Here is a 24,387-nt window from a genome sequence, read left to right as displayed (position 1 = left end):
GGATGCACATTATCCCCTTCAACTTCTAAGCAACTTGCAGATCCAAGGAAAAAGCTCAGTTTGAAGCGTCTGTATACAAATGCTAGAAGCCTAAAAAATAAGATGGGAGAATCAGAGTATATAGCACTAAATGATGAGGTAGAAATAAAAGACATCTCAGAGACTTGGTGGAAAGAGGACAATCAGTGGTACAAATTGTATCGCAATGATAGAGAGGATCAAATTGGAGGTGGGGAGGTTGCACTATATGTTAAAGAGGGAATCGAGTCAAATAAAATAAACATTCCAAATAAAACAGATAGCAGTGTGGAATCAGTATGGATAGAAATTCCATGTGTGACGGGAAGGAGTATTCTTGTAGGACTGTACTACCATCTGCTGGGACAGAACAAACAGACAGATGAAGAAATGTTTACAGATATTAGGAAAGCTGGCAGATTGGGCAGCACTATAATAATGGGTGATTTCAATTATCACATAAGTACATAAGTATTGCCATATTAGGACAGACCAAAGGTCCATCAAGCCCAGCATCCTGTTTCCAACAGTGGCCAATCCAGGTCACAAATAGCTGGCAAGATCCCAAAACAGTACAATACATTTTATGCTGATTATCCCAGAAATAAGCAGTGGGTTTTCCCCAAGTCCATTTTAATAATGGTCTATGGACTTTTCCTTTAAGAAGCTATCCAAACCTTTTTTTAAAACCCTGCTAAGCTAACTGCTTTTACTACATTCTCTGGCAACGAATTCCAGAGTTTAATTACACGTTGAGTGAAGAAAAACTTTCTCTGATTCATTTTAAATGTACTACTTTGTAGCTTGATTGCGTGCCCCCTAGTCCTAGTATTTTTAGAAAGAGTAAACAATCGATTCACGTCTACCCGTTCCACTTCACTCATTATTTTATAGACTTCTATCATATCTCCCCTCATGTAAAAAGAAACACCTTAATGTGTTGACTAGCTTAGTACAACACTGCTATAAGTATGTCATCTGTGTCTAAAGGGCTGGAGACATCTTGCCGGAGGACTCTCCATGTTACGTGGGTCAGGGCTCGGAAGGATGAAGTAAACAGACAAAATTCAAAACTAAGAGCTCCCTAATATATTTTTCTAACTTTCCCTCCAGGACTGAAACTCCTCCTAGCTTTCTAACTTTCACCAATTAGGGGCTGGGACACTCCCATTTCCTCTGGGTACTGACACAATCTCACAGCTTGCTTAAGCGTACCTTTCTACAAGGCAATTAGTGAGATCATATACTTTCCTTGGAGAAACCTGGTGGAAGGTTGTATGCATAAATTCTGTGTAAAAACTCTACAGGTCCCTCCACCTTCTACATACTGTAATAAGCCCGACTGCAGATGAAAAGGGAAATGGGACTTGATGTACTGCCTTTCTGAGGTTTTTGCAACTACATTCAAAAGCAGTTTACATATATTTAGGTACTTATTTTGTATCAGGGGCAATGGAGGGTTAAGTGACTTGCCCAGAGTCACAAGGAGCTGCAGTGGAAATTGAACTCAGTTCTCCAGGATCAAAGTCCACTGCACTAACCACTAGGCTACTCCTCCACTCATGTAAGAGCTGCCTCAGAACTGTATTTGCCTGACCCCCTCACCCCTACCCAAGAACATCACATGGTGTGGAGGTGTAGCCTAATGGTTAGAGTAGCAAAATGAGAACCAGGGAAACTCAGGGTTCAAATCCCACCGCCACTCCTTGTGATCTTGGGCAGGTTAACCTTCTATTGTGTCAGGTACGAACTTAGACTGTGAAACCTCCAGAGACAGAGAAATACCTACTGTATCTACAAGTAACTCGCCTAGAGCCATAAATGGATATCGGAGTCCACCACAGAGGTCCTTGCAACTTGAAACCTGATTCAGAGTGTAGATTTGATTTCTCTTTGTAATTAAGATTTAGGTCTTTTTACCACCATCCCAATAATCATACATATCCCGGGAAAAGATTGGAATGATAAAAGACCAGGCCACATATCAGAAAAGTAATTTATTAACTTACCAATAGAGTATACAGAATTCAAATAAATTTTCTCATAGGAGTACAGTTCTGCTTATACAAAAGTATTGACTGAGTCTATCTCAAACATTTACTAATCATGCTGTTTCTACACAAAACCTTTTCATAAAAGACATTACTTCATTCTTTTCGCTTATCATCTTTCTCTCATGTTCTTCAGCCAAAAACTCCCTGCTACCTCGTCTATTACCTCATGTTCTCTTTCCTGAACTCCTGTGCACATACCATTCTAACCAGGGCCGTGCCAACACGGTAAGCGAGGTAAGCACGGCAGGAGGGTGCCGTCCTCTGGGGGGCGCCCCGCCGCACCATGCTTACCTCGCCCTCCCACTCCCATGTCCCAACTGCCCGCCCTCTTCTCCCCCCCAACAAGATCCCTTTTAAATTTACCTCCGTCCGGCAGCGAAGGCGCAGCGTCAGTGAAGGATGCGGCGCTCCTGACGTCTCTACTAGTCTTCCCTTCGCTCAGTGTTCCGCCGTCTTCTGACGTCAAGGAAAGGGATCTTGTTGGGGGGGAGAAGAGGGCGGGCAGTTGGGACATGGGAGCGGGAGGGCAGGGGAGAGAGGAGCGTGGATGGGAGGGCAGCGATCATTTTCACGGGGGGGAGGGGGCGCACGCGCGCCAACTGTTCGTCTGTGGGGGGGGGGCACTGGGGGCGCCAACTGATCTTCTGCAGGGGGGTGCCACAGACCCTTGGCATGGCCCTGATTCTAACTACTGTCATGTCGGCCTTCACCTTTAACAACATAAGTACGTATAAGTACATAAGCACTGCCACGCTGGGAAAAGACCAAAGGTCCATCAAGCCCAGCACTCTGTCTCCGACAGCGGCCAATCCAGGCCCCAAGAACCTGGCAAAACCCCAAAATTTAATAACGATCAATGGATTTTTCCTTCAAGAATCTGTCCAGACCCCCTTTAAACTCAGCAAGGCCAGCTGCCATCACTACCTTCTCCGGCAACGAGTTCCAGAGTCTAACCACGCGCTGACTAAAGAAAACCTTTCTCCGATTTGTTTTAAACCTATCACATTCTAATTTCATCTTGTGTCCCCTGGTTCTTTTATTGCTAGAAAGCGTAAACAAACGCTTCGCATCTGTCTGCTCTACCCCACTCATTATTTTGTACACCTCTATCATCCCTTGATCCATAACTGTGCCGCCATTTCTTCGTCTTTTATCTGTCCGTTTTCTCCATGTCATGTGCAGGAAAGAAATTGATTGATCAGAAGATGGAGATAGTACAGGCAAGGCTGGAGCACGGAGAGGAAGTGAAAGGGGAGTATCTCACCTACCTGCTGTCTAATGGCAAACTGAGCATTAAGGAGGTATATGGTAGCATGGCTGAGCTGCTGCTGGCTGGCGTGGACACGGTATGTACTCCAATGCAGAGAAGTGAAAAAGGGCTGAAGGCCTAGAAGACGAGAGATTTTAATCCAGGGCTCAAAGAAGAAAACTGAACGGAAATTCCTAAATTGGGAGTCAGACTCTGTGTGGGTCACTTGACCTCCCTGTATCTCAATCTCCGTTCTAATTCCAGCTCTGTCATTAACTCTCTGTGTGACCCTGGGGTGAGTCACTATCAGGCTTATTTTAGAAAGAGAAGGACGCCCATCTTTCGACACAAATCGGAAGATAGGCGTCCTTCTCACAGGCTTGCCCAAACCGGCATAATCGAAAGCCGATTTTGAGCGTCCCAACTGCTTTCCATTGCGGGGACGACCAAAGTTCAAGGGGGGCGTGTCGGAGGCGGGACTGGGGCGTGCCTAACACATGGACGTCCTCGACCCATAATGGAAAAAAAAGGCGTCCCTGACGAGCACTTGGACGACTTTACCTGGTCCTGTTTTTCTTACAACCAAGCCACAAAAAGGTGCCCGAACTGACCAGATGACCAACGGAGAGAATCGGGGATCGCCTCCCCTTATTCCCCCAGTGGTCACTAACCCCCTCCCACCCTCAAAAAAACTTTTTAAAAATCTTTTGTGCCAGCCTCTATGCCAGCCTCAAATGTCATACTCAGGTCCATCACAGCAGTATGTAGGTCCCTGGAGCAGTTTTTAGTGGGTGCAGTGCACTTCAGGCAGGCGAACCCAGGCCCATTCCCCCTACCTGTTACATTTGTGGTGGTAAATGTGAGCCCTCCAAAACCCACCAGAAACCCACTGTACCCACATGTAGGTGTCCCCCTTCACCCTAAGGGCTATGGTAGTGGTGGGTAGTGGGTTTTGGGGGGCTCAGCACACAAGGTAAGGGAGCTATGTTCCTGGGAGCAATTTGTGAAGTCCACTGCAGTGCCCCCTAGGGTGCCTGGTTGATGTCCTGGCATGTTAAGGGGACCAGTTCACTACGAATGCTGGCTCCTCCCATGACCAAAGGGCTTGCATTTGGTTGTTTCTGAGATGGGCGTCCTTAGTTTCAATTATCGTCGAAAATCAGAAACGACCAAGTCTAGGGACAACCATCTCTAAGGATGACCTAAATGTCAAGATTTGGGCATCCCCGACCGTATTATCGAAACTGAAGATGGACATCTATCTTGTTTCAGTAATACGGTTTTCCATGTCCCTCCACTGGGACATTTTGCGAGGATGTCCTCAGCAAAACTTGGGCGTCCCCTTCGATTATGCCCCTCTTTACCTCCCTGTTTCTCACTTCTAATCCCAGCTTTGTCACTGATTCTCAAAATTTGTGACCCTGGGGTGAGTCACTCTGTCTCCCTATGGCTGAGTTCTAATCCCAGCTCTGTCACTGACTGTGTGTAATCTTGGTCAGTAGTCCTATTGTCTATAACAGGAAACAAAAGCTACATAAATATATAAGTATTGCCATACTGGGACAGACCATAGGTCCATCAAGCCCAGCATCCTGTTTCCAACAGTGGCCAATCCAGGTCACAAATACCTGGCAAGATCCCCAAAAGTACAAAACATTTTATGCTGCTTATCCCAGAAATAAGCAGTGGATTTTCCCCAAGTCCATTTTAATAATGGTCTATGGACTTTTCCTTTAGAAAGCCATCCAAACCTTTTTAAAACCCTGCTAAGCTAACCGCCTTTAGCACATTCTCTGGCAACAAATTCCAGATTTAATTACACATTGGGTGAAGAAACATTTCTTCTGATTCATTTTAAATGTACTAATTTGTAGCTTCATTGCACGCCCCCTAGTCCTAGTATTTTTGGAAAGAGTAAACAAGCGATTCCCGTCTACCTGTTCCACTCCATTCATCATTTTATAGACCTCTATCATATCTCCCCTTAGCCACCTTTTCTCCAAGCTGAAGAGCCCTAGCCGCTTTAGCCTTTCCTCATAGGGAAGTCATCCCATCCCCTTTATCGTTGCCCTTTTCTTCACCTTTTCTAATTCTACTATATCTTTTTTGAGATGCGGCGACCAGAATTGAACACAATATTCGAGGTGTGGTCGCACCATGGAGCAAAACAAAGGCATTATAATATCCTCATTTTTGTTTTCTATTCCTTTCCTTATTATACCTAACATTCTATTTGCTTTCTTAGCTGCCACAGCACACTGAGCAGAAGGTAGTACATTTAAAACAAATCAGAAAAAATATTTCTTCACTCATCGTGTAAATAGACTTTGGAATCCGTTGCCAGCGTATGTGGTTAAAGTAGTTAGCTCAGCAGGGTTTTAAAAAAACGTTTAGATCATTTCCTAAAGGAAAAGTTCATAAGTCATTATCAAGATGGACTTGGGGAAAATCCATTGCTTATTTCTAAGATAAGCAGCATAAAATCTGTTTTAATGTTCTGGGATCTTGTCAAGTACTTGTGACCTGGATTGGCTACTGTTGGAAACAGGATACTGGGATTGATGGACCCAGCACGGCAATGCTTAGGTTCTCGTGCAGCGTCCAACTTCTTGAGGTTTTCAGTTCAGTGTTTTGCTTTCATATCTGTGGTCCCTTGTTTCATATATGTTGAGGATCTATCTGCGTGTTGCATGTGTGACCAAGGTGCGGTGTTCTGCTAGCATGTAGTTTCTATGTGCAGTGGCTTAGCTAGGACAGCATGGACCCTGGGTGGAAAAATTAAGATGGGCTCCCTATAATACCACCTCTCCCAAGGTAGAGGGAGTGGAGGGAGGGAGGGAGGGAGGGGGAGGAGGATTCCCTTCAGAGCTCCAGTGTATAAATTCTGCAAAAAGCAAACATATTCGAGTCCTATACAGACAACTTTCACAATAATAGAAATAGAAACTGAAATACAAGATATCAGAGATAAGCTGACATATTACAATTCATATGGGGTGTAGCCTAGTGGTTAGTGCAGTGGACTTTGATCCTAGTTGCAAAAAAACACAGAAAGGCGATATATCAAGTCCCCATTGACAAGATTCCATGCACAGTCTCAAAGAGTAGCAACATTCCATGTAGAACCCCAAAGAATAGCAAGATTCTGGAATCCCAAGGAGTGGAAGAGTAGCCTAGTGGTTGCTACTATTTGAGATTCTACAGGGAATGTTGTTAGTGGAGGAGGAGCCTAGTGGTTAGTGCAGTGGACTTTGATCCTGGGGAACTGGGTTCAATTCCCACTGCAGCTCCTTGTGACTCTGGACAAGTCACTTAACCCTCCATTGCCCCTGGTACAAAATAAGTACCTGAATATATGTAAACCACTTTGAATGTAGTGGCAAAAAACCTCAGAAAGGCAGTATATCAAGTCCCTTCCCTTAATAAATTCAGAAAACAATACTTTTTTTTCCTACCTATGTTGTCTCCCTTTTCTGCTTTCTCTGTGGGTTTTTTTTCTTAAATCTTTTTTCAGGGTCTTCTGACCTTTTGATATTTCTGCTATCTTTATTCCCACTATTCATCTTTTCTTTGCATCCCTATTCCAGCATCCACCCTCTGCACCCTTGTCCCTGTCCCCCCCCCCCCCCCCCACACACACACACCATGTTCAGCACCTGCCCTCTGTGTCCCGATCCCTCCATACCCAGCATTTCTGTGACCCTTTCTCTCTGCTTATCCAACTTGTTGCCTCTCTCCTCCTCCTTCCACACCCCCCACCCCTGGCCTAGCATATCTTCTCCTATCCTCCCCCATCACTCTCTTCCTCCATGGTCCAGCAAATCTTCTCTTTACTACTAGGATTCATTCTCTCTCTCTTCCTTCCACTTACCCTATAGTCCAGTATCTCTCCCCCCCCCCCCCCCCCCATTTCCATTCTCTCTCTCTCTCTCTCTACATCCCCCTCCCCCACTCAGCCCCTTGGATCCAGAATCATCTCACCTTTTCTCCCAGGTCTCTCTGTCTTCCATCTGCCTCAATTCCTTCCTCCCCCCAGGAAAACCCTGGTATCTATCTCCCCCTCTCCCCCCACCCGGATACAGACCTGGTATCCATCTCTGCTCCCCACCCCAATACAGTCCTGGTATCCCTCTCTGTCCCCCCCCCCCCCCCCCCCCCCCCCCGCAGGTCCCGGCATTTCTCCTCCTCTCTTCCCTCCTCCCTCCGCAGGTCCTGGTATCTCTCTAACCCCTCTCTCTCCTCCCCCCATGGCCTTTGAAACTCTAAGCAGATGGCAGGCTGAGACAGCGGCAGCAAGGTGGGCACACTGTCTCTGGCCAGTATCGCCAGGGTCTTTCTTCTGCTGCATCTCGCCCACAGGAAGTGACATCATAGAAGCAGAGTGCTGCAGTGGAAAGGCCCTAGTGGTGCCAGCTGGATGCAGTCTGTCTACCTCACTGCCTCTGCCCGCTGCCCGCTACAGGTTATGTCACAGGGAGATATCGGACCTGGGGGGTGTGGGGAGCAACAGCAGGCAGCCCTGGGCATTTTGCTGGGCTCACTCAATGGTAGCTATGCCCCTGTCTGTGAAGTATTCTGCGGTGTTCAGTTTCTGTGTAGGGATCTGTAGCAGTCTGACTAGTCCTGTTTTTCCAGCAGGAAGTATATTGGTATTCTAGGTGCTGCCGTTTAAAGATCGAATTGTTGCTGTTTGAGTCCTGGACACTGGTGCTACATTATTATGCCAGGTTTTCTATATAGTCTAGAATGTGTTTGATTATTGCTGGTTTTGGTTACTGGAGCTCTGTTTGTTATGCCAAGTTTGTGAAATAGAACATTTATTTTATTTTTTTTGCATTTTTACCCTACATTTGCCAATCAAGTTGTCGGTTCAATGCGGCTTACAGTTCAATTCAATTTAGACTTGTTACACTGCTGTTTCGAGTAGACACGAGCTTTGTTCAGTTTCCGTCAGTGATCAAGCATCGTGGTGTGTTCATTGATGTGCAAGTTGGCTATGTGGGTTCGTCAGAGTAGAATTTTCTGAAAAACTGGGCTTTCAGGTGTTTTTGGAATTTTACATAGTCATTCGTGCATTTTAGGACTTTCGGAAGTGTGTTCCAGATCTTGGGGCAGAAGTATGTGAAGCTGATCGAGTATTTTAGGCCTTGGCATCTGGGAAAGTGTAAAGTGAAGTAGGTTCTTGCACCTTTTATTGCACTGCGCGTAGGTAGTTCTCTTAGGCTTGTCATGTATTCTAGTGCAAGACCGAAAATTATTCTATAGACCAGAGAGCATATCTTGAAAGATATACGTGCTTTGATGGGTAGCCAGTGTAGGTTTTGGAGCAACGGTTTCAGGCTTGCGAATCGGTTTATTCTGAATATTAGTCTTGCAGCTCTATTTTGCGCTGTTTGCATTTTCTTTAGCAGTTGTTCACTGCATCCGGCATAAATTCTATTGCAGAAGTCAGCATGGGAGAGGACCATGGATTGGACTAGTAAGAGGGATACATTTTTTTGGGAAGTAGTTCTTTTATGCGTTTTAGTTTCCACATGGTTTGGAACGTTTTCTTCGTAGTGTTTGCGATTTGCTTAACGAAAGTAAGGTTGCAGTCTACGATGACTCTTAAAATTTTTAAGTTATCAGTTATGGGGAAGGATGTACCCATGACATTGATGTTTGGGACTGGTATTCAACCACACTATCGCCTTGTATTTGTTTCTCTACTGGACTAGGCGAATGCCTTTACGGTACTATGTAAGCCACATTGAGCCTGCAAATAGGTGGGAAAATGTGGGATACAAATGTAACAAATAAATAAATAAATAAATATTGTGTGATGAAGTATCAGGCAGTGTGTTTTTAACTTATTCAATTTGAGCTTGAACGAAGCTGCCCATGATTCCATTATGTTTATTCCATTATCCTGGTTGTGATTTTGTGCAGATTCTTTTTGAAACCTTGTTTGGCTAGTGTTCGGGCAAGAGGGGCCATCATCAAGTTGAATAGCGTTGGTGAGAGTAGCGAACTCTGGGGGACCCCACATTCCGTTTTCTATGGATTAGAGAGGGAGGAGTTTATTTTCACTTAGGAGGATCTGGTGGTCAGGAAGCCTTGGAACCATTTAAGCACTATCCCTCAAATTCCGATTTTGTCAAGTATGTTTTGGGGGGTTTGATGGTCGACCATGTCAAAAGCGCTTGACATGCCAAATTGTAGAAAAAGAATGTTTTTCCATTTGTAATTTCCTTTTTGAGGTTAGCCAGTAGTGTAATGAGCACTGTTCCGTGCTGGGTTGAGGTCTGAAGCCTGACTATGATTCATGTAGTATGGAGAATTTGTTTATGTAGTCAGTTAGCTGGTTGGCCACTATCCCTTCCATTATTTTTGTCATTAGAGGTATGGATGCCACACGTCTATAGTTCAAGGTGTTGCTGGAATTTTTCTTGTTGTCCTTCAGGATGGGTGTGGAAAACGGCCTTCCTGAAACATGTAATTCAGATGGGAGGTTAGTTGGTCTATGGTTTGGTCAGGGGCTACTTTTAGTAGGTGATTGGGGCAGGTGTTCAGCGTGCAATGGGTGAAAGAGAATTTTCTTAGCGCTTGTGCTACTGTCTCGTTTGTGGGTTGTGTGAAGGTGGTCCATGTCCTGTCTTCTGGGTCTTCTTCTGGAGGGTGATCGAGTTCATCTATGAGGGTTTGTGTCATCTTGTGTTATGCTCTTCCTGAGGTTGAGGATTTTCTCTTTGAAGAATCTGATGAGATCGTTTGCTGACGGGGGATCTTCAATCGTTGTTGTCACAGCTTTGATGTTTATTAGATTATTCATTAGTTGAAGTCTATTAGGTTATTTATAAGTCATTGAAGTCTGCGCCTATATGTTCTTTATAGAATTTGATTTTAGACTGTCTAATTTTGGTCTTGTACGTGTTTTGTGCCTCCCTCCACGTGATTTGTTTTGTATCATTTTTGTTTTTCATCCATGCTCGTTCCAAGTCTTCTGCAGTGGATTTTAGGTGCTTTTAGTTATTCATCATACAATGGTATTGCTTTACTCCTCTGTCCGGGGCCTACTGTGTCCAGTATGTTAGTGCTTCTTTCATGCCATTCTGATAGGATTTTTTCAGTGTTAGTTGTTGGTGACAAGTGATCTTCATATTGGTCGTCCATAACTTGGTTGCATCAATTTTTCCTCGTGACTTATATGGTATCTGTGTTTATAATGGGTGGGTTCTGTGTTCTTTCCAGTTTTTGAATCATGTTTAGTTTGAAACAATCAGACCATGGAATTTCTGTCTGTCTTTTATCCTAAAGTTGTTGTCATGTGAGAATCTGTAGGCTAATAGGTCAGTGGTGTGGCCTTTGACATGGGTAGAAGTCACTGGTGGCCGTGGAAGTCCCTTTGTTGAAAGAATTCATCACGCTCTTTGGAGTGATCTGTTTTCTGGGAGGCGGGACTGGTGGTTGGGAGGCGGGAAATACTGCTGGGCAGACTTGTACGGTCTGTGCCCTGAAAAAGGCAGGTACAAATCAAGGTAAGATATACACATATGAGTTTATCTTGTTGGGCAGACTGGATGGACCATGCAGGTCTTTTTCTGCCGTCATCTACTATGTTACTATGTTACTATGGTCATCTAGATGTAGATTAATATTTCCTATTAGCAAGGTATTTGGGTTAGCTAAACATGCATTTCAGATGCAGTCCATGAAGTTTGTTTGAGTCACTTTCCAGGTTCCTGGGGGTCTGTAGAATGGGATGTAGCACAGTTGACTGTGTAGAGTTTTGGTCCTTGAGTTTAAATGAGATGATTTCCAGTTGAGGTGTTATAGCTTCCACCACGTCGCGGGCGTGCTCATTTTAGTGAAAGTGAGCATGCACGATGCTAGGGTGAGCATGCGCATGGCGTGGAGGAAGGAGCAAGGCAGGCAATGCAGCAGAGAGCTGGACACCAGCGCTGGACAAACGCTTCAGCTGGCAGGGGTTGGGGACCCCCACCAGCCAAACCAGAGACCCCAGAGCCAATTGGGGGGACCCAGGCCCCCATAGCTACGCCACTGGTACAAACAAGACTGGGGAAAGAGGGCGTCCCTGTCTCAGGCCCACAGCTATAGTGAAAGGAGCAAAAGACACCCCATTTACCCTGATTTCTGCTATTGGATCATGGTATTGCGTTCAAGGTTTGCACCATGGTCCATAAAATCATCTACGGAGAAGCCCAGAACTATATGTCAGACCTCATAGACTTGCCTAGGAGAAACGCAAAGAGATCATCACGCACATACCTCAATCTCTACTATCCTAGCTGCAGAGGGCTGAAATATAAATCCACATACGCGACCAGCTTCTCATACATCAGCACGCAGCTATGGAACGCACTACCGAAGGCCATAAAAACAGCGCAAGACCTAACCATCTTCCGAAGACTAATGAAAACAGAGCTTTTCAAGAAGGCATACCATAAACATCCATCTTAAATACTAAATAATAACACTACACACGAACCATACAAAACCGAACTCTTATCACATGACAGACACCACCACCCTAAACCTTATGCAAAACAAGATTTCTCTACAGCCGATGACCTAATGTAGATTATAATGCAATATATCACCCTGAAACCTTCAGGCAATACCATATTTACTCTCCTCTACCATGTATGTATGCACATGGTATATATATATATACCATGATCTGTTCCATATAAGTTATGTTCCATGTATGTTATCATGTATGTAGGCACCATACGCAATAACCTTTGCAATTCTACTACCCGAAATGGCATCCGCCATTACGGCAAATGTAAGCCACATTGAGCCTGCAAATTGGTGGGAAAATGTGGGATACAAATGCTACAAAATAAGTATAAGGCCCAAATAGCTGCAAAAAAGGATCTGTAAAATGTGTTTAATGCTTTTTCTTAGGATTTTTAGTGCTGCAGTCACTTGCTGCAATGCATTGTGTGCAATGTAGTCTCATACATACTGCAGGCCACCCCTACGTGTTTGTAGAAGTTTTATTACCAGTGGTCCTTTCTCCTGCAATTGTTACAAGAAATTATTTATCTTGGGGGAAAGAGCTCTAGAGCACTCACTACTGTTTATAATTTAAGAGCAGGCGCTGTATTTATAAGTTTTAGGATATTAATTTCTCCACCAATCACCAAAGGTGATAATTGCAATAAATTAAATAAATTAAGTATATATAAAAGATACCATATACTCAGAACACAAAGAGACCGTATTTTTAGCTTCAAAAAGGTTGATTTAATATACAATTGCACACGAGAGGTAGGTTTTAAGAGATCTTTTACAGATAATCTGTGCTTAAGTAAGGTAAAGTAAAGTAGCAGGTCTAGATCAAAAGTTATGTTACTTACAAGTCCTTGTTACATAGTATGAACAGCATGAGGTAAGCACATGTTTGCAGAAGAGGAGCAGGGCTTCTGCAGTGAGTGGATCTGAGTTGCTTGCAGCTGAAGAGAGAATCTGACTCTTGGGGAAACAGCTTTTGCTTTTATATCTTGCAAGCTGCAGGAGGATATGATCACAGAGTCCCAGCACCTGCTTCCTGGTTTGCACTGGATAACTTGCAAGGCATTATGGTTATTGTAGTCTGTTCACATGATCTGCAGATGTCCTGGCATCCATTTGTCTGATAGTTGATGGGAGGGGCAGGTATACCTTTGACAAGCAAATGTCTTGTTTATGGTTTCCCCTCTGAAGTCTTTGTTATCAATAGCTGGAGTTATGCCTTTTCCAGACTATCTGTCTGCTGGTGGAGATGTCTATGTGATTCTTTAAGTATCCACCTTAGTCATGCTTTTGTTCAGTCTTTTTAGGTGGGAGGGCAGAGAGAGTTTTATTTCTCTTTGAAGCACAGTACCCTTTTGTCTCTTAAATGTCTTTTAAATGTTCCCCAAAGGGAGAGGGAAGAGGGCTTTTGGAATGAAAGCCAGTTCTGCTGCAGTGTCAAATATATATTTTTAAAAGCTGCACAAATATATTGGTGTATATATATGTATCTGATCCAACACAACATCATGCAACACATTTAATTCTGATGATTGGCTTATACCATAACACATTGACTTCTTTCTCTCAGCCAAGTCCTTTGTGTGCTTGCTTGCTGTCATTTCCTATCTTTGCTCTGATGGGTCAGCTAGTGTATGACCTTGACCTCGCTGTCCAATCAAGGACGGCCCTCTATGACCTCTTCTGCAACAGGTCTCAGGCTTTGTCCCTGTTGGCAGTGGCGTACCAAGGGGGGGGGGCGATGGGGGCGGTCCGCCCCGGGTGCATGCCGCTGGGGGGGTGCCGCGCGCCTGTTGGCTCCGAGTCCGCTTGTTCCGTCCCTGCTGTTCCCTCTGCGCGGAACAGGTTACTTCCTGTTCCGGGGCAGAGGGAGCAGCAGGGAGGGAACGAGCGGATTCGGAGCTAACAGGTGCACGGCACCCCCCAGCAGGTAAAAATGCACCCGGGGGGGTGTAGTTTCGCCATAGGAGGGGCGCATCAGCGATCCGCCCCAGGTGTCAGCCAGGCAGTGGCGTTCCTAGGGGGGGGGGTGTGGTCCGCCCCGGGTGCATGCCGCCGGGGGGGTGCCACGCGCCTGTTGGCGCTGCTCGTTCCGTGCTCCCTCTTCCCCGGAATAGGTTACTTCCTGTTCCGGGGCAGAGGGAGCATGGAACGAGCGAAGCCAACAGGCGCGCTGCACCCCCTCAGCAGGTAAAAATGCACCCAGGGGGTGTCATTTCGCTGGGGGGAGGTGTCGTTTTGCCGGGGGGGGGGCGCCCCGGGTGTCAGCCGCCCTAGGAACGCCACTGCAGCCAGGTTAGGAACGCCACTGCCTCGCCCTCTGGCCTTGTGGTGGGTGTTCTTGGTCACTGTGTCCACATAAGCTGGGACATTTTCCACCTTGTCTTTGAAGCACATGTCTCTGCTCCCCTGGAGTGAACTTGCCTTTTTACCTCACAATAATTGCTCAACAGCAGCTCATCTCTGAACTGCCTTTATCTATGTGACAACTCTCCCACCTCTGCACTAAGGCTTTTTTCCTCTTCAAATCTCCACCCACAGGTACAGCTTTCAGAACTACAAAGTCTCTTGCAATGGGGCAACAACTTCTGAGAATCTTCAAACTATGAATACATTAGCTACATGTATTCAATAAAAGTACATTTCAGAGAGAGAAATGGTGTGTACTGATGTGCCGTGGTTATACCACCGTGGTTATAGCACGTGTCTGCTTTAAGAGGATATATAGAAGTACAAAAAAATCTCTTTTAGATAAATTGCAAGACACCTGTGAAGCACAACAAAATAGTTAACTGGGGATCCTTGAACACTGAAGACAGGCAGGGTCTATAGCTATGGATAATGTCAAGCATTCCTCGAGACAGCCCACGGTAGCTAAACTCTGGCCGCAGTCGGGTTGACCCACTCTGCATGTTGTGTCTACTATTTAAAAGTTTAAAGTAATTTTTTTACACTTTTTTGGATCCACAAATTGTTATTCTTGTGAAGTTTTAGCAATAAACACTATAAGAGACAAGGTTTTTTTAATGCCGAGGAAGAAATTGGACCCACGATATTTCCTCCATACCCTATTCCAAAAACGTTATAGGGTGGAGCTTGGGATACAGAGGCTTTTTCTCTTTCTCATTAACTATTTTGTTGCACTTCACAGGTATATAGTACTATACAAAGTATCTTGCAATTTATCTAACAGAGGTTTTTTGTACTTCTAGACATTTTGATACTCTCTTATCCTTTTTGTTGATTAATCGCTTTAAGAGGCCACAAACAAACAAAGCAAATTGTGTGTAACCTAGCCAAGAAGGAAGTATGTGAGCTAAAAGGATATGGTGCAGGGGTGTAGCCAGACACCCAATTTTTGGGTGGGCCTGGGCCCAAGATGGGTGGGCAAAAGAACCCCACACCGTCCCACAGGTGATTTGGTCTCTCCTTCTCTCGCCTGCATGCCATATGGTCTCTCAAACATCCCCCCTCTCCCACATACCATTTAAATAGCAGATTTTCACTGGCAGCGAGCAGCAACTAATGCACACTGCTCATGTTGGCCCCACAGCCTTCCCTCTGATGCAACTTCCTGTTTCCGCATAGGCGGAAATAAGGCTGTGGGGCTGGAGTGAGCGGTATGTATCAGTCGCTGCTCGCTGCAGATGAAAATGTGCTATTTACAAGGTATGCAGGAGGGACAGATGTTGGGAGTTTTCAGCTGTTGGGGCTTGGGAATCCCTACCAGCAGTGGTGTGCTGGAGCAGGCTCTCACAGGCTCTCGAGAGCCGTTTGTTAAGTTTTTAAGAATTTTGGGAGCCGGTTCTCCATGGCTACTTTAACAAATGGATCCCAAAATGTGGGCTTGGGCCCCTCCTGAATTCTCTTTTACTTTGCTGGCGAGAGAGAGCCCCCTGTTAACAATTTACCAGCACACCCCTGCCTACCAGCCACATCATAGGTGTGCTGCTACTGGGTGGGCCTGGGCCCACCCTGGGCCCACCCTTGGCTACGCCACTGATATGGTGTACCTATTGTAACAGACAAACCCTGAGAAACAAAGTTGTGTGTGTTGCTTTCCAGTAATGTTATTGTGCCAAAGAATGAACCTGTAGTTTGAAACTTGTTAATAAAAGCACAGCTTAACTGAGAGAGGGTGAGAGATTTGTTTGGTAATGCTGCTCTGATTGCCAGTTGTGAAAAACTACTACTACTTATCATTTCTATAGCGCTACTGAAGCCTGACTTCAAACTAATTATTTACTTGTAATCTGTGTTGTGTTTTATTTCATGAGCACACTTTGGGCTCTAGAACCCAAGAACTGAGATAAGGGCGAAGGGTTCCCCAGTTTCTACCTGTCATCAGTACAGGTATCACCAAGGTGTTGTGTTACCCAGTAATGGAGAGGAGAATTAAGAAATCCAATTACTACTACTACTTAACATTTCTAGAGCGCTACTAGGGTTACACAGCACTGTACAGTTTAACAAAGAAGGACAGTCCCTGCTCGAAGGAGCTTACAATCTAAAGGACAAAATGTCAAGTTGTCCTGGGTTATGGAAAAGATCAGTTTGTCTCTGCTCACACTAACAGGAATAAGGGCCGCATACTGGATCCTAGATTTTAGAGGGACATGGGGGTAGCAGAGAACAAGAAATATTTACAGAAAGTGGAGTTGCTTACCTGTAATGGGAATTCACCATAGACAGCAGGGAACACAGCCACCCTAACTGGTGAGGTCTTTCTTACCCATCTGTGTGTGGAGTTCTCCTTTTACCTTTCCTGAGTATGAGTGGATATTCCCAGGCTTCCCTCCCCCAGCTTGTGAAACTGAGAAAATGAACTTTGCGTGAACTTCAAACCAATTTGGTCATTATAGTACAGAGGGAAAAGGGAGGAACTGACCTCCAGGTGCTTTCAGCAGAGGCCTTATCAGACTGTAACCCTCCGGGATGTTTCTCTGGGGGTCTTGAGAGACAGGAAGGCGGTAGAACTAGAGGACATGAATTGAGGTTGAAGGGGGGGGGGGGAACACTCAGGAGTAATGTCAGGAAGTATTTTTTCACGGAGAGGGTGGTGGATATGTGGAGTGCCCTCCCGCGGGAGGTGGTGGAGATGAAAACGGTAATGGAATTCAAATATGCGTGGGATAAACACAAAAGAATCCTGTTTAGAAGGAATGAATCCACAGAATCTTAGCGGAGATTGGGTGGCAACGCCAGTAATTGGGAAGCAAAACCAGTGCTGGGCAGACTTCTATGGTCTACGCCCTGATCGTGACTCAATAGATATGGATTGGCATGAGTGTAAATTTTAAGGGGCTTCGACGTTAGCTTCAGAAGTTTTAGTACAAGAAGAGTGCCCTGAGAATGGCAAGGACAAATCAAACTCGGGTATACATATAAAGTATCACATACCAAGGTTTTGACTGTGAAGAAGGATTTGTAGATCAATGCAATTCCTCCTCTTCTGTTCCCATTTCTGGTCCAGTGTAGGATTTTATATCCTGGTGGACACAGGTCCAGAATAATAGAGTCGTCTTTGTCGTGGCTCCATGTTTCGTTAAGGAAGACTAGACCGAGATGTTCCTCAAGTTATCCAGTCCTTTATTGATTGTTTTGTTAACCACTGATCTGGCATTGATGTATCCCACTGGTATTGGTAGGTAATCATTGTCCGTTAGTTCTACAGTGGTAATTTTCAATAGTTGACATTTATTTGGATTTTTGTGTATCTTGGTTTCTTTTTTGGCCCTTCTTAGTGTTTGGACTTTGAGTGAGTGATTACCGTTTTTTTTTATATGCCCCGTCCTTGCTATTTGTGCTCTACCCAGAAAGAGGGCATGTCTTCCCGCTGGGGACACAGGTTATATAGTATTGGTATATTGTTGTTAGCTCCTTAGGATAGGGCAGGGATAGGCAACTCCGGTCCTCGAGAGCCGCAGGCAGGTCAGGTTTTCAGGATATCCACAATGAATATGCAGGAGATAGATCTGCAAGAACTGCCTCCTTGGTATGCAAATTGTGGAAATCCTGAAAATCTGACTTGCCTGTGGCTCTCGAGGACTAGAATTGCCTACCTCTGGGATAGGGCATCCGTGGAGATTAGCGTTTGGGGTGCTAACCCTCCAGGTTATCTGTTGACGTGCAAGAGAGGGTTAATGTGCTCCTAGGACCCTTCTTTGTTTTCTTCTTCTTGTTTTTTTTTTTTTGTACCTATGTGGATCGTCCCGTAGTGAGGTGGGTGAGGAGAAGGAGCAGGAATATGAGGAATTGGAGCTCTCCTACCCATACAGACAGGGGTCCTTCAGGATTGCAATGGGCTGTCTGGGAGGAGAGACATGCGGCTTTTAGGTGTTGTCTTTGGTGGGCACTCCCTCTTTTCTCAGTCTTGCAGGTGGATTTTTGGAACAACTGGTGGGTCTGCTTCCACCTGAGCTCCCCAAATACTTACACGTGGCAGTTTTTTCTTCTGAGATGACAAACTCTAGTGCAGACTGTTGGTTGTAGAGGGGCAGGGCGGTGAAGGATACAACATTAGGTGTGGAAAGGGATAGGGCAGGGCATGGAGGTGGAGCAAGGGAGGGGCATGGAGCAGGCCAAGTGTTGAGTTTTCATTTGTCAAAAAGTTGGCAGACCTATTGTCGCACCAGTCCCGAGCTCACTTTGCTAAGTTCACACTTCTGGTTTGGGATCCTGTGAGCTCTGTAGAAGCAGTTTTTGACTGCTTCTCCTTTTTCTTCAGCCTCCTTTTGAAGCTTCCCAAATCCATCACCTGCCACATTGCTGTCTCAATTGACTTCCAGTAACATAGTAACATATTAAATGACGGCAGATCAGTGGCGGGGGCTGGCACCCGGGGCAGATCGCCGATTCGCCCCGCCCCCCGGGTGCAGCGCCCCCCGGGTGCAGCGCCCCCCTGATGCAGCACGGACCCCCCCCCCAGCGAAAGGACCCCCCCGCGAAGGAACCCCCCCGCTGGGTGCACGTCGCTGGGGGGGGGGGGTGGTGCCGCGCGCGCCTGTCCTCCGTTGTTCCATGCTTCTTCTCTGCCCCGGAACAGGAAGTAACCAGGTCAGAGAAGAAGCATGGAACAACGGAGGGCAGGCGCGCGCGGCACCCCCCCCGCCCCCGGCGGTGTGCACCCGGGGCGGACCGCCCCCCCCCCCCCCCAGGAACGCCACTGCGGCAGATAAAGACCTGTACGGTCCATCCAGTCTGCCCAACAACATAAAAACTCATTATACATGGTATGTGTTACTTTATATGTATACCCGAGTTTGATTTGTCCTTGCCTTTCTCAGGGCACAGACCCTAGAAGTCTGCCCAGCACTGTCCTTGTACTAAAGGTTCTGAATCTAATGTCGAAGACCCTTAAATTTACACTCCAGCCCATCCCTATCTATTCAGTCACAATCAGACACAAACATATGTACACCAGTATTCTGGTCATTTGCACACTGTGTGTGGCACTTAAATCCGTAGATGTGTCTCCTCAGTACTGCTCCTTGGTCACAAGGGACTGCCACAGTGGTGACAGGCATCTTCTCAGCCTCCCCAGGCCTGACTGTACCACCTCCACCTTTGATGAGTCCCAGTGGACAGGGGGATGGGTTCTGATGAAGACTCCTTCAGGTCACAGCCCTAAACCACAGGGGTTGTCTAATAACACTTTCAAAGTATTTGCATTGAAATTGTCCGACCGTGGCCCCTCCAGGGCCTTTCAGATGCTGCTGACAAATATTTACTCACATCAGGGCTAAAAGAGAAATCGGTTTCACTCTTCCCTCCTTAGCACAGAGTATGCGAACATTCATGCTCTCCTGGACAAACTGGCAATGACTACGCTCTTGTTTTCCAGTGAAAGCTGTAAAAGTTTGCCGTGGTTTGCTTTCATTGAACAGAGAGGAAGAGAAAACTCCTGAATCTCTGCTGCATTCTGTCTTTCAGACTTCCAACACATTGTCCTGGACGCTGTATCACCTGGCAAGGGAACCGGACATTCAGAACTCTTTGTATCAAGAGGTGACTGGCATCCTGCCTGCTGAAAAGGTCCCCACCATGGAGGATATTGCTAGAATGCCACTGCTCAAGGCCATCATTAAAGAGACCCTACGGTACAGCACTAGAGGGAGGGGAAAGCTCACTAATGAAACCCTTTGATACTGCACAAGGAAGGGGGCATTTAGGAGACCACATGTAATAGGACTGCAGGGAGGGTGACAGGCATCAATGAGACACGAAAATGCAGCACTGGAAGAAGGTATAACACATTAATAAGACCCTCCAGTATAGCACTAGAAGGAGGGGGAGCTTGCTAATGAAACCCTTTGCTACAGCACTGGGGGAGGGGCATTAAAGAGACCCTATGATGTAGCAGTGCAAGGAGGGGAACTCATTTATTTTTATTTTGTTACATTTGTACCCTGCGCTTTCCCACTCATGGTAGGCTCAATGCGGCTTAGATGGGGCAATGGAGGGTTAAGTGACTTGCCCAGAGTCACAAGGAGCTGCCTGTGCCTGAAGTGGGAATCGAACTCAGTTCCTCAGTTCCCCAGGACCAAAGTCCACCACCCTAACCACTAGGCCACTCCTCCACTGTTGCTACTATTTGAGATTCTACATGGAATGTTGCTATTCCACTAGAAGTCGGCCCTTGCAGATCACCAATGTGGCCGCGCAGGCTTCTGCTTCTGTGAGTCTGACGTCCTGCACGTATGTGCAGGATGTCAGACTCACAGAAACAGAAGCCTGCGCAGCCTTCTACATGGAATGTTGCTAGTGGAATAGCAACATTCCATGTAGAATCTCCAATAGTAGCAACATTCCATGTAGAATCTCCAATAGTATCTATTTTATTTTTGTTACATTTGTACCCTGCACTTTCCCACTCATGGCAGGCTCAATGCGGCTTACATGGGGCAATGGAGGGTTAAGTGACTTGCCCAGAGTCACAAGGAGCTGCCTGTGCCTGAAGTGGGAATTGAACTCAGTTCCTCAGTTCCCCAGGACCAAAGTCCACCACCCTAACCACTAGGCCACTCCTCCACTCATTAATGGTACAGCACCGGAAGGAGGAAGACAAGCAGCAAAACTAATGAGCAGATGATCAGAAGCCCCGCACTGTTCCAAACAGCGCAGGGCTATACCGCCCCTATGATTGGCGCTAATAACATGTAAATATAGGCATGCAATTGGCCCTGATCATAGGGGAAAAGTGCGGGAGGACTGTACCTAAACGAGGAGATGGAGGTCCATGGGACTCCCAGACCTCCACCACCCATGGCCTAGTGCCATTCCAAGTCCCCCTCCCAGGATGCACTAGGCAGGTCAGGGTGCCGCCATTTTGAAGACGGCGCTAGATGAGGAGGGAGTGTCCTCCCACGACGAAATGGCTTGCATTAGGACATTTATGACATGGACATATTTGGTTTCGAAAATCGATGAAAGTCAGACACGTCCATGTCTAGGGACATCCAAATCTAGGGACGACCAAATTTAAGGATTTGGACATCCCTGATGGTATTTTCGAAACAAAAGATGGACATCCATCTTGTTTCAAAAATACGGTTTTCCCCGCCTCTGGATTTGGACGTTTTGCAAGGACGTCCAAATCGCAACTTGGATGTCCCTTTTAAAAATTCCCCTACCCGTAACTTTGTAAGTCTAAGTAATGCAGCATATATTTATATCTGTGGGTTTACAATATAGAGTGGTAAAGAAAGCATTGTTAACTTACTTGATTTTAATATCTAAAAATGAAACTTTTTACTTTAGGTGAATTGAAATATTGGATTATCTTTTGAATTCAACCAAAGAAAGGGTGCAGTTCTTCTCTTTTCCCTTTTCCAAATTATAAAAATATCAATATACCTCTGCCAAAATGATATCTTATCTTTATATGCATGTCCTTTGAAAAATTTACTTTCAAAATCAGCAACGTGCAAGTTAGCTACCAAGGGGGCCATAGTGCCCCCCATGGCTGTGCCCTTAATTTGATTGTAGTATTTCCCTTTGGAATTAAAAAATAGCTCTCCCTTAAAGCCAATGAAGCTAGTTCCACTATAAATTCTGCTAGTATTCTTGTGTGGGCGATTCTGTTTTCTAATGAGTTCCTAATTATCTCAAGTGCCTCTAACTGGGGAATATTTGTTTAGAGGGATTCCATGTCCATTATTATGAGACTGACATTTCCTGTGATACGCCCATCAAGAATATTGATAATGGGTAAAGAATCACGTCTGGGAAATGTCACTCTCATAACAATGGACATACTGTACAGCACTGGGGGAAGGTGTAAGTCATTAATGAGACCCTACAATACAGCACTGGGGGAAGGAGGAACTCAGTAATGAGACCCTACAATACAGCACTACACTAGCACCCTCCTCCCACTGACTGGGTCACAACCACCTCCAGGTAAGTCTCCTGCTCTCAAATTATCTCCAATGATTTCTAGGTTACTGGAGCCCCACTCCCAGTGGTCCCATAGTCCCCAGAAAGCACTCACAGACCCAACACACAAACCAGCAGGATTCTTTATCAGTCCAGACAGGCAGGGCAAACAAACAATTATGTTTATTCTCTTTAAAAAGATTGAACAGTGGAACAAAATAGTGCAAATAGCAAACAATTACAGGTAACTGAAATATGGATGAATTATGACACTAACTAAACATCTATATACTGTCTAAACAGCACCTGGGAAGGTCAGGACATAGAATTCACCGAGCCTCAGCAAAGAGATCTGTCTCTCTTTCCTCCCTGGCTGAAAGTGAAGTATCAGCCAGCATCTGCTGGGTAATTTCAAACTCCAGGCCAATCAGAGCCCAGAACAGTCAAGTTTCAAATAAAAACTGGTTACATCACTACAGGCACTTCCTATTATCTGTGTGCCAACAAAAAGAAAGAGAAGTCAGTCCTCTGTAACAGCTTTAAGCTTAAACATGCACCATCTGCTGGCTAAACTAGAGAAATACTCCTCAGAATTAATTTAGGCAGGAAAATTTCCAATACATTTTACAGACTTAAAACACACTGTTTCTTCACAGCCGACAATACAGCACTGGGGGAAGGAGGAACTCATTAATGAGAGTCTACGGTACAGCTCTGGGTTGAGAGTAGTTGTTACAGAGTCTTAGTGTTTGTTTTACTCAAGTGTGATGAGCAGGTACTGCATGAATTAGCATGAGGTAATTTAGTTCACAGCCGGGGTAACAGTTCCCACTGGCATGACAGCACGTAATAATTCATGTACTCACTGCATATCCTAGAAGGGGATGAGAAATGGGAAGGCTGTGGGTGAGGAAGGTACGTTGGCTGTGCCATACAGTTGGTGTACAGTAAGTTTATTTATTCATTTGGATTTTTTTTTTTTTTGCCTTTTTGAAGAAATTCACTCAAGGTGGTGTACAGTAGAAATAAATCAAACATAAGCAATAGACAATTTACAGCAGTAAAATATTCAAATAACAAGACAAAGTATGGCATAGTATGTTACATTACGATGCAAACACAATACACAATAAAACATTTTGATAGATAGTGTAGGGTACAGGCGAAGATATAGAAAGGTAAGAGGAGTTAGAAAATAAAGGGAGTAATTTAAAGAAAGTTGCACGTGAGGTCAGAGAGATGGTTAAATATTATCTCAGCTAGGGTAGGAGTGGATAAACATGTCCCGCTGCAGTATGTGCAGCCCGAGTCAATCCTTGTGTGTGTGAGTGAGACTAACAAGTTAGTTACTTCTTCCATTAAAGGCTTGGTTGAAAAGCCAAGCTTTCACCTGCTTCCTGAAGTAGAGGTAGTCTTGTGTTAAGTGGAAATGCATTCCAGAGTGTGGGGGCTACTCCGGAGAAGGCTCGTGTAGTATCTCTTGGAGAGGGTTACCAGGCACTGTCACTTAAATACAGGACGGTAGGTGCTTCCACGCTCTCTGTCATTCTACTTATTGTGGTAACTGCATGGGCTGATCCTGAGAATGTCCCCAGATGTTACCACATAAGCCATGCAATTAGTGGACTGGAATTTGGGAATCTATTGTACTTTAGTAAAAGGGCACCTTAAGAATGTACAAAATGGCATACTGGGTTGGACCAAAGATCCAGGATCAAGCCCAGCATCCTGTCTCTGAGAGTGGCTAATCCGTCACAAGTACCTGGCAGGGTCTCGGGGAACAGATCCAGTCTTTCTTGCTGTTCTTGATGGCTTTCCTCAGCCTTTTTTCCTTCAGGAACTTATCTAAACCCTTTTTAAACTCAGCTATGCTACCTGCTTTTACCACATCCACTGGCAACAAATTCCATAGTTTACTGAGCACTGAGGGAAAAATTATCTTTCTTTTATATGTGCTACTTATTTGTTTCATGGAGAATATCTTCCTCTTGGTACTGTTTGAAAGGGTAAATAACCATTCCCTATTCACCCATTCCACCCCATCCATGATTCTGTAGACTTCTATCACATTCCCTCTGAGTTGTCTCTTTCCCAGTCTGAAGAGCTGTAACCTGTTTATTCCATTGGGGAGAACACAGTCATTGCAGCATAAGGTACATCCCTGCCATG

General features: G+C 45.3%; 1 protein-coding gene and 1 long non-coding RNA gene across 2 annotated transcripts in view; one reads left to right on the top strand and one right to left on the bottom strand.

The window, feature by feature from the left end:
- LOC115473983 (sterol 26-hydroxylase, mitochondrial-like) overlaps positions 1-24,387 on the top strand; it is a 71,756-nt gene that overhangs the window by 33,862 nt on the left and 13,507 nt on the right. Inside the window, exons 5-6 of the mRNA XM_030209225.1 lie at positions 3,255-3,418; positions 19,774-19,940. Of these exons, the coding sequence (XP_030065085.1) occupies positions 3,255-3,418; positions 19,774-19,940 (331 nt within the window). The remainder of the gene's footprint in view (positions 1-3,254; positions 3,419-19,773; positions 19,941-24,387) is intronic.
- LOC115473984 lies at positions 1,124-22,892 on the bottom strand. Its single transcript, XR_003942792.1, has 3 exons — positions 22,880-22,892; positions 11,996-12,001; positions 1,124-1,211 (listed from the first exon to the last, which is right to left on the bottom strand). It is a non-coding gene; the product is annotated as an uncharacterized LOC115473984 (long non-coding RNA).

The sequence above is a fragment of the Microcaecilia unicolor genome, chromosome 7 (assembly GCF_901765095.1).
Source record: "Microcaecilia unicolor chromosome 7, aMicUni1.1, whole genome shotgun sequence".
Taxonomy (NCBI): Eukaryota; Metazoa; Chordata; class Amphibia; order Gymnophiona; family Siphonopidae; genus Microcaecilia; species Microcaecilia unicolor.
Note: the sequence above shows the minus strand (reverse complement) of the source record. Positions and strands in the feature narration are given on the sequence as shown.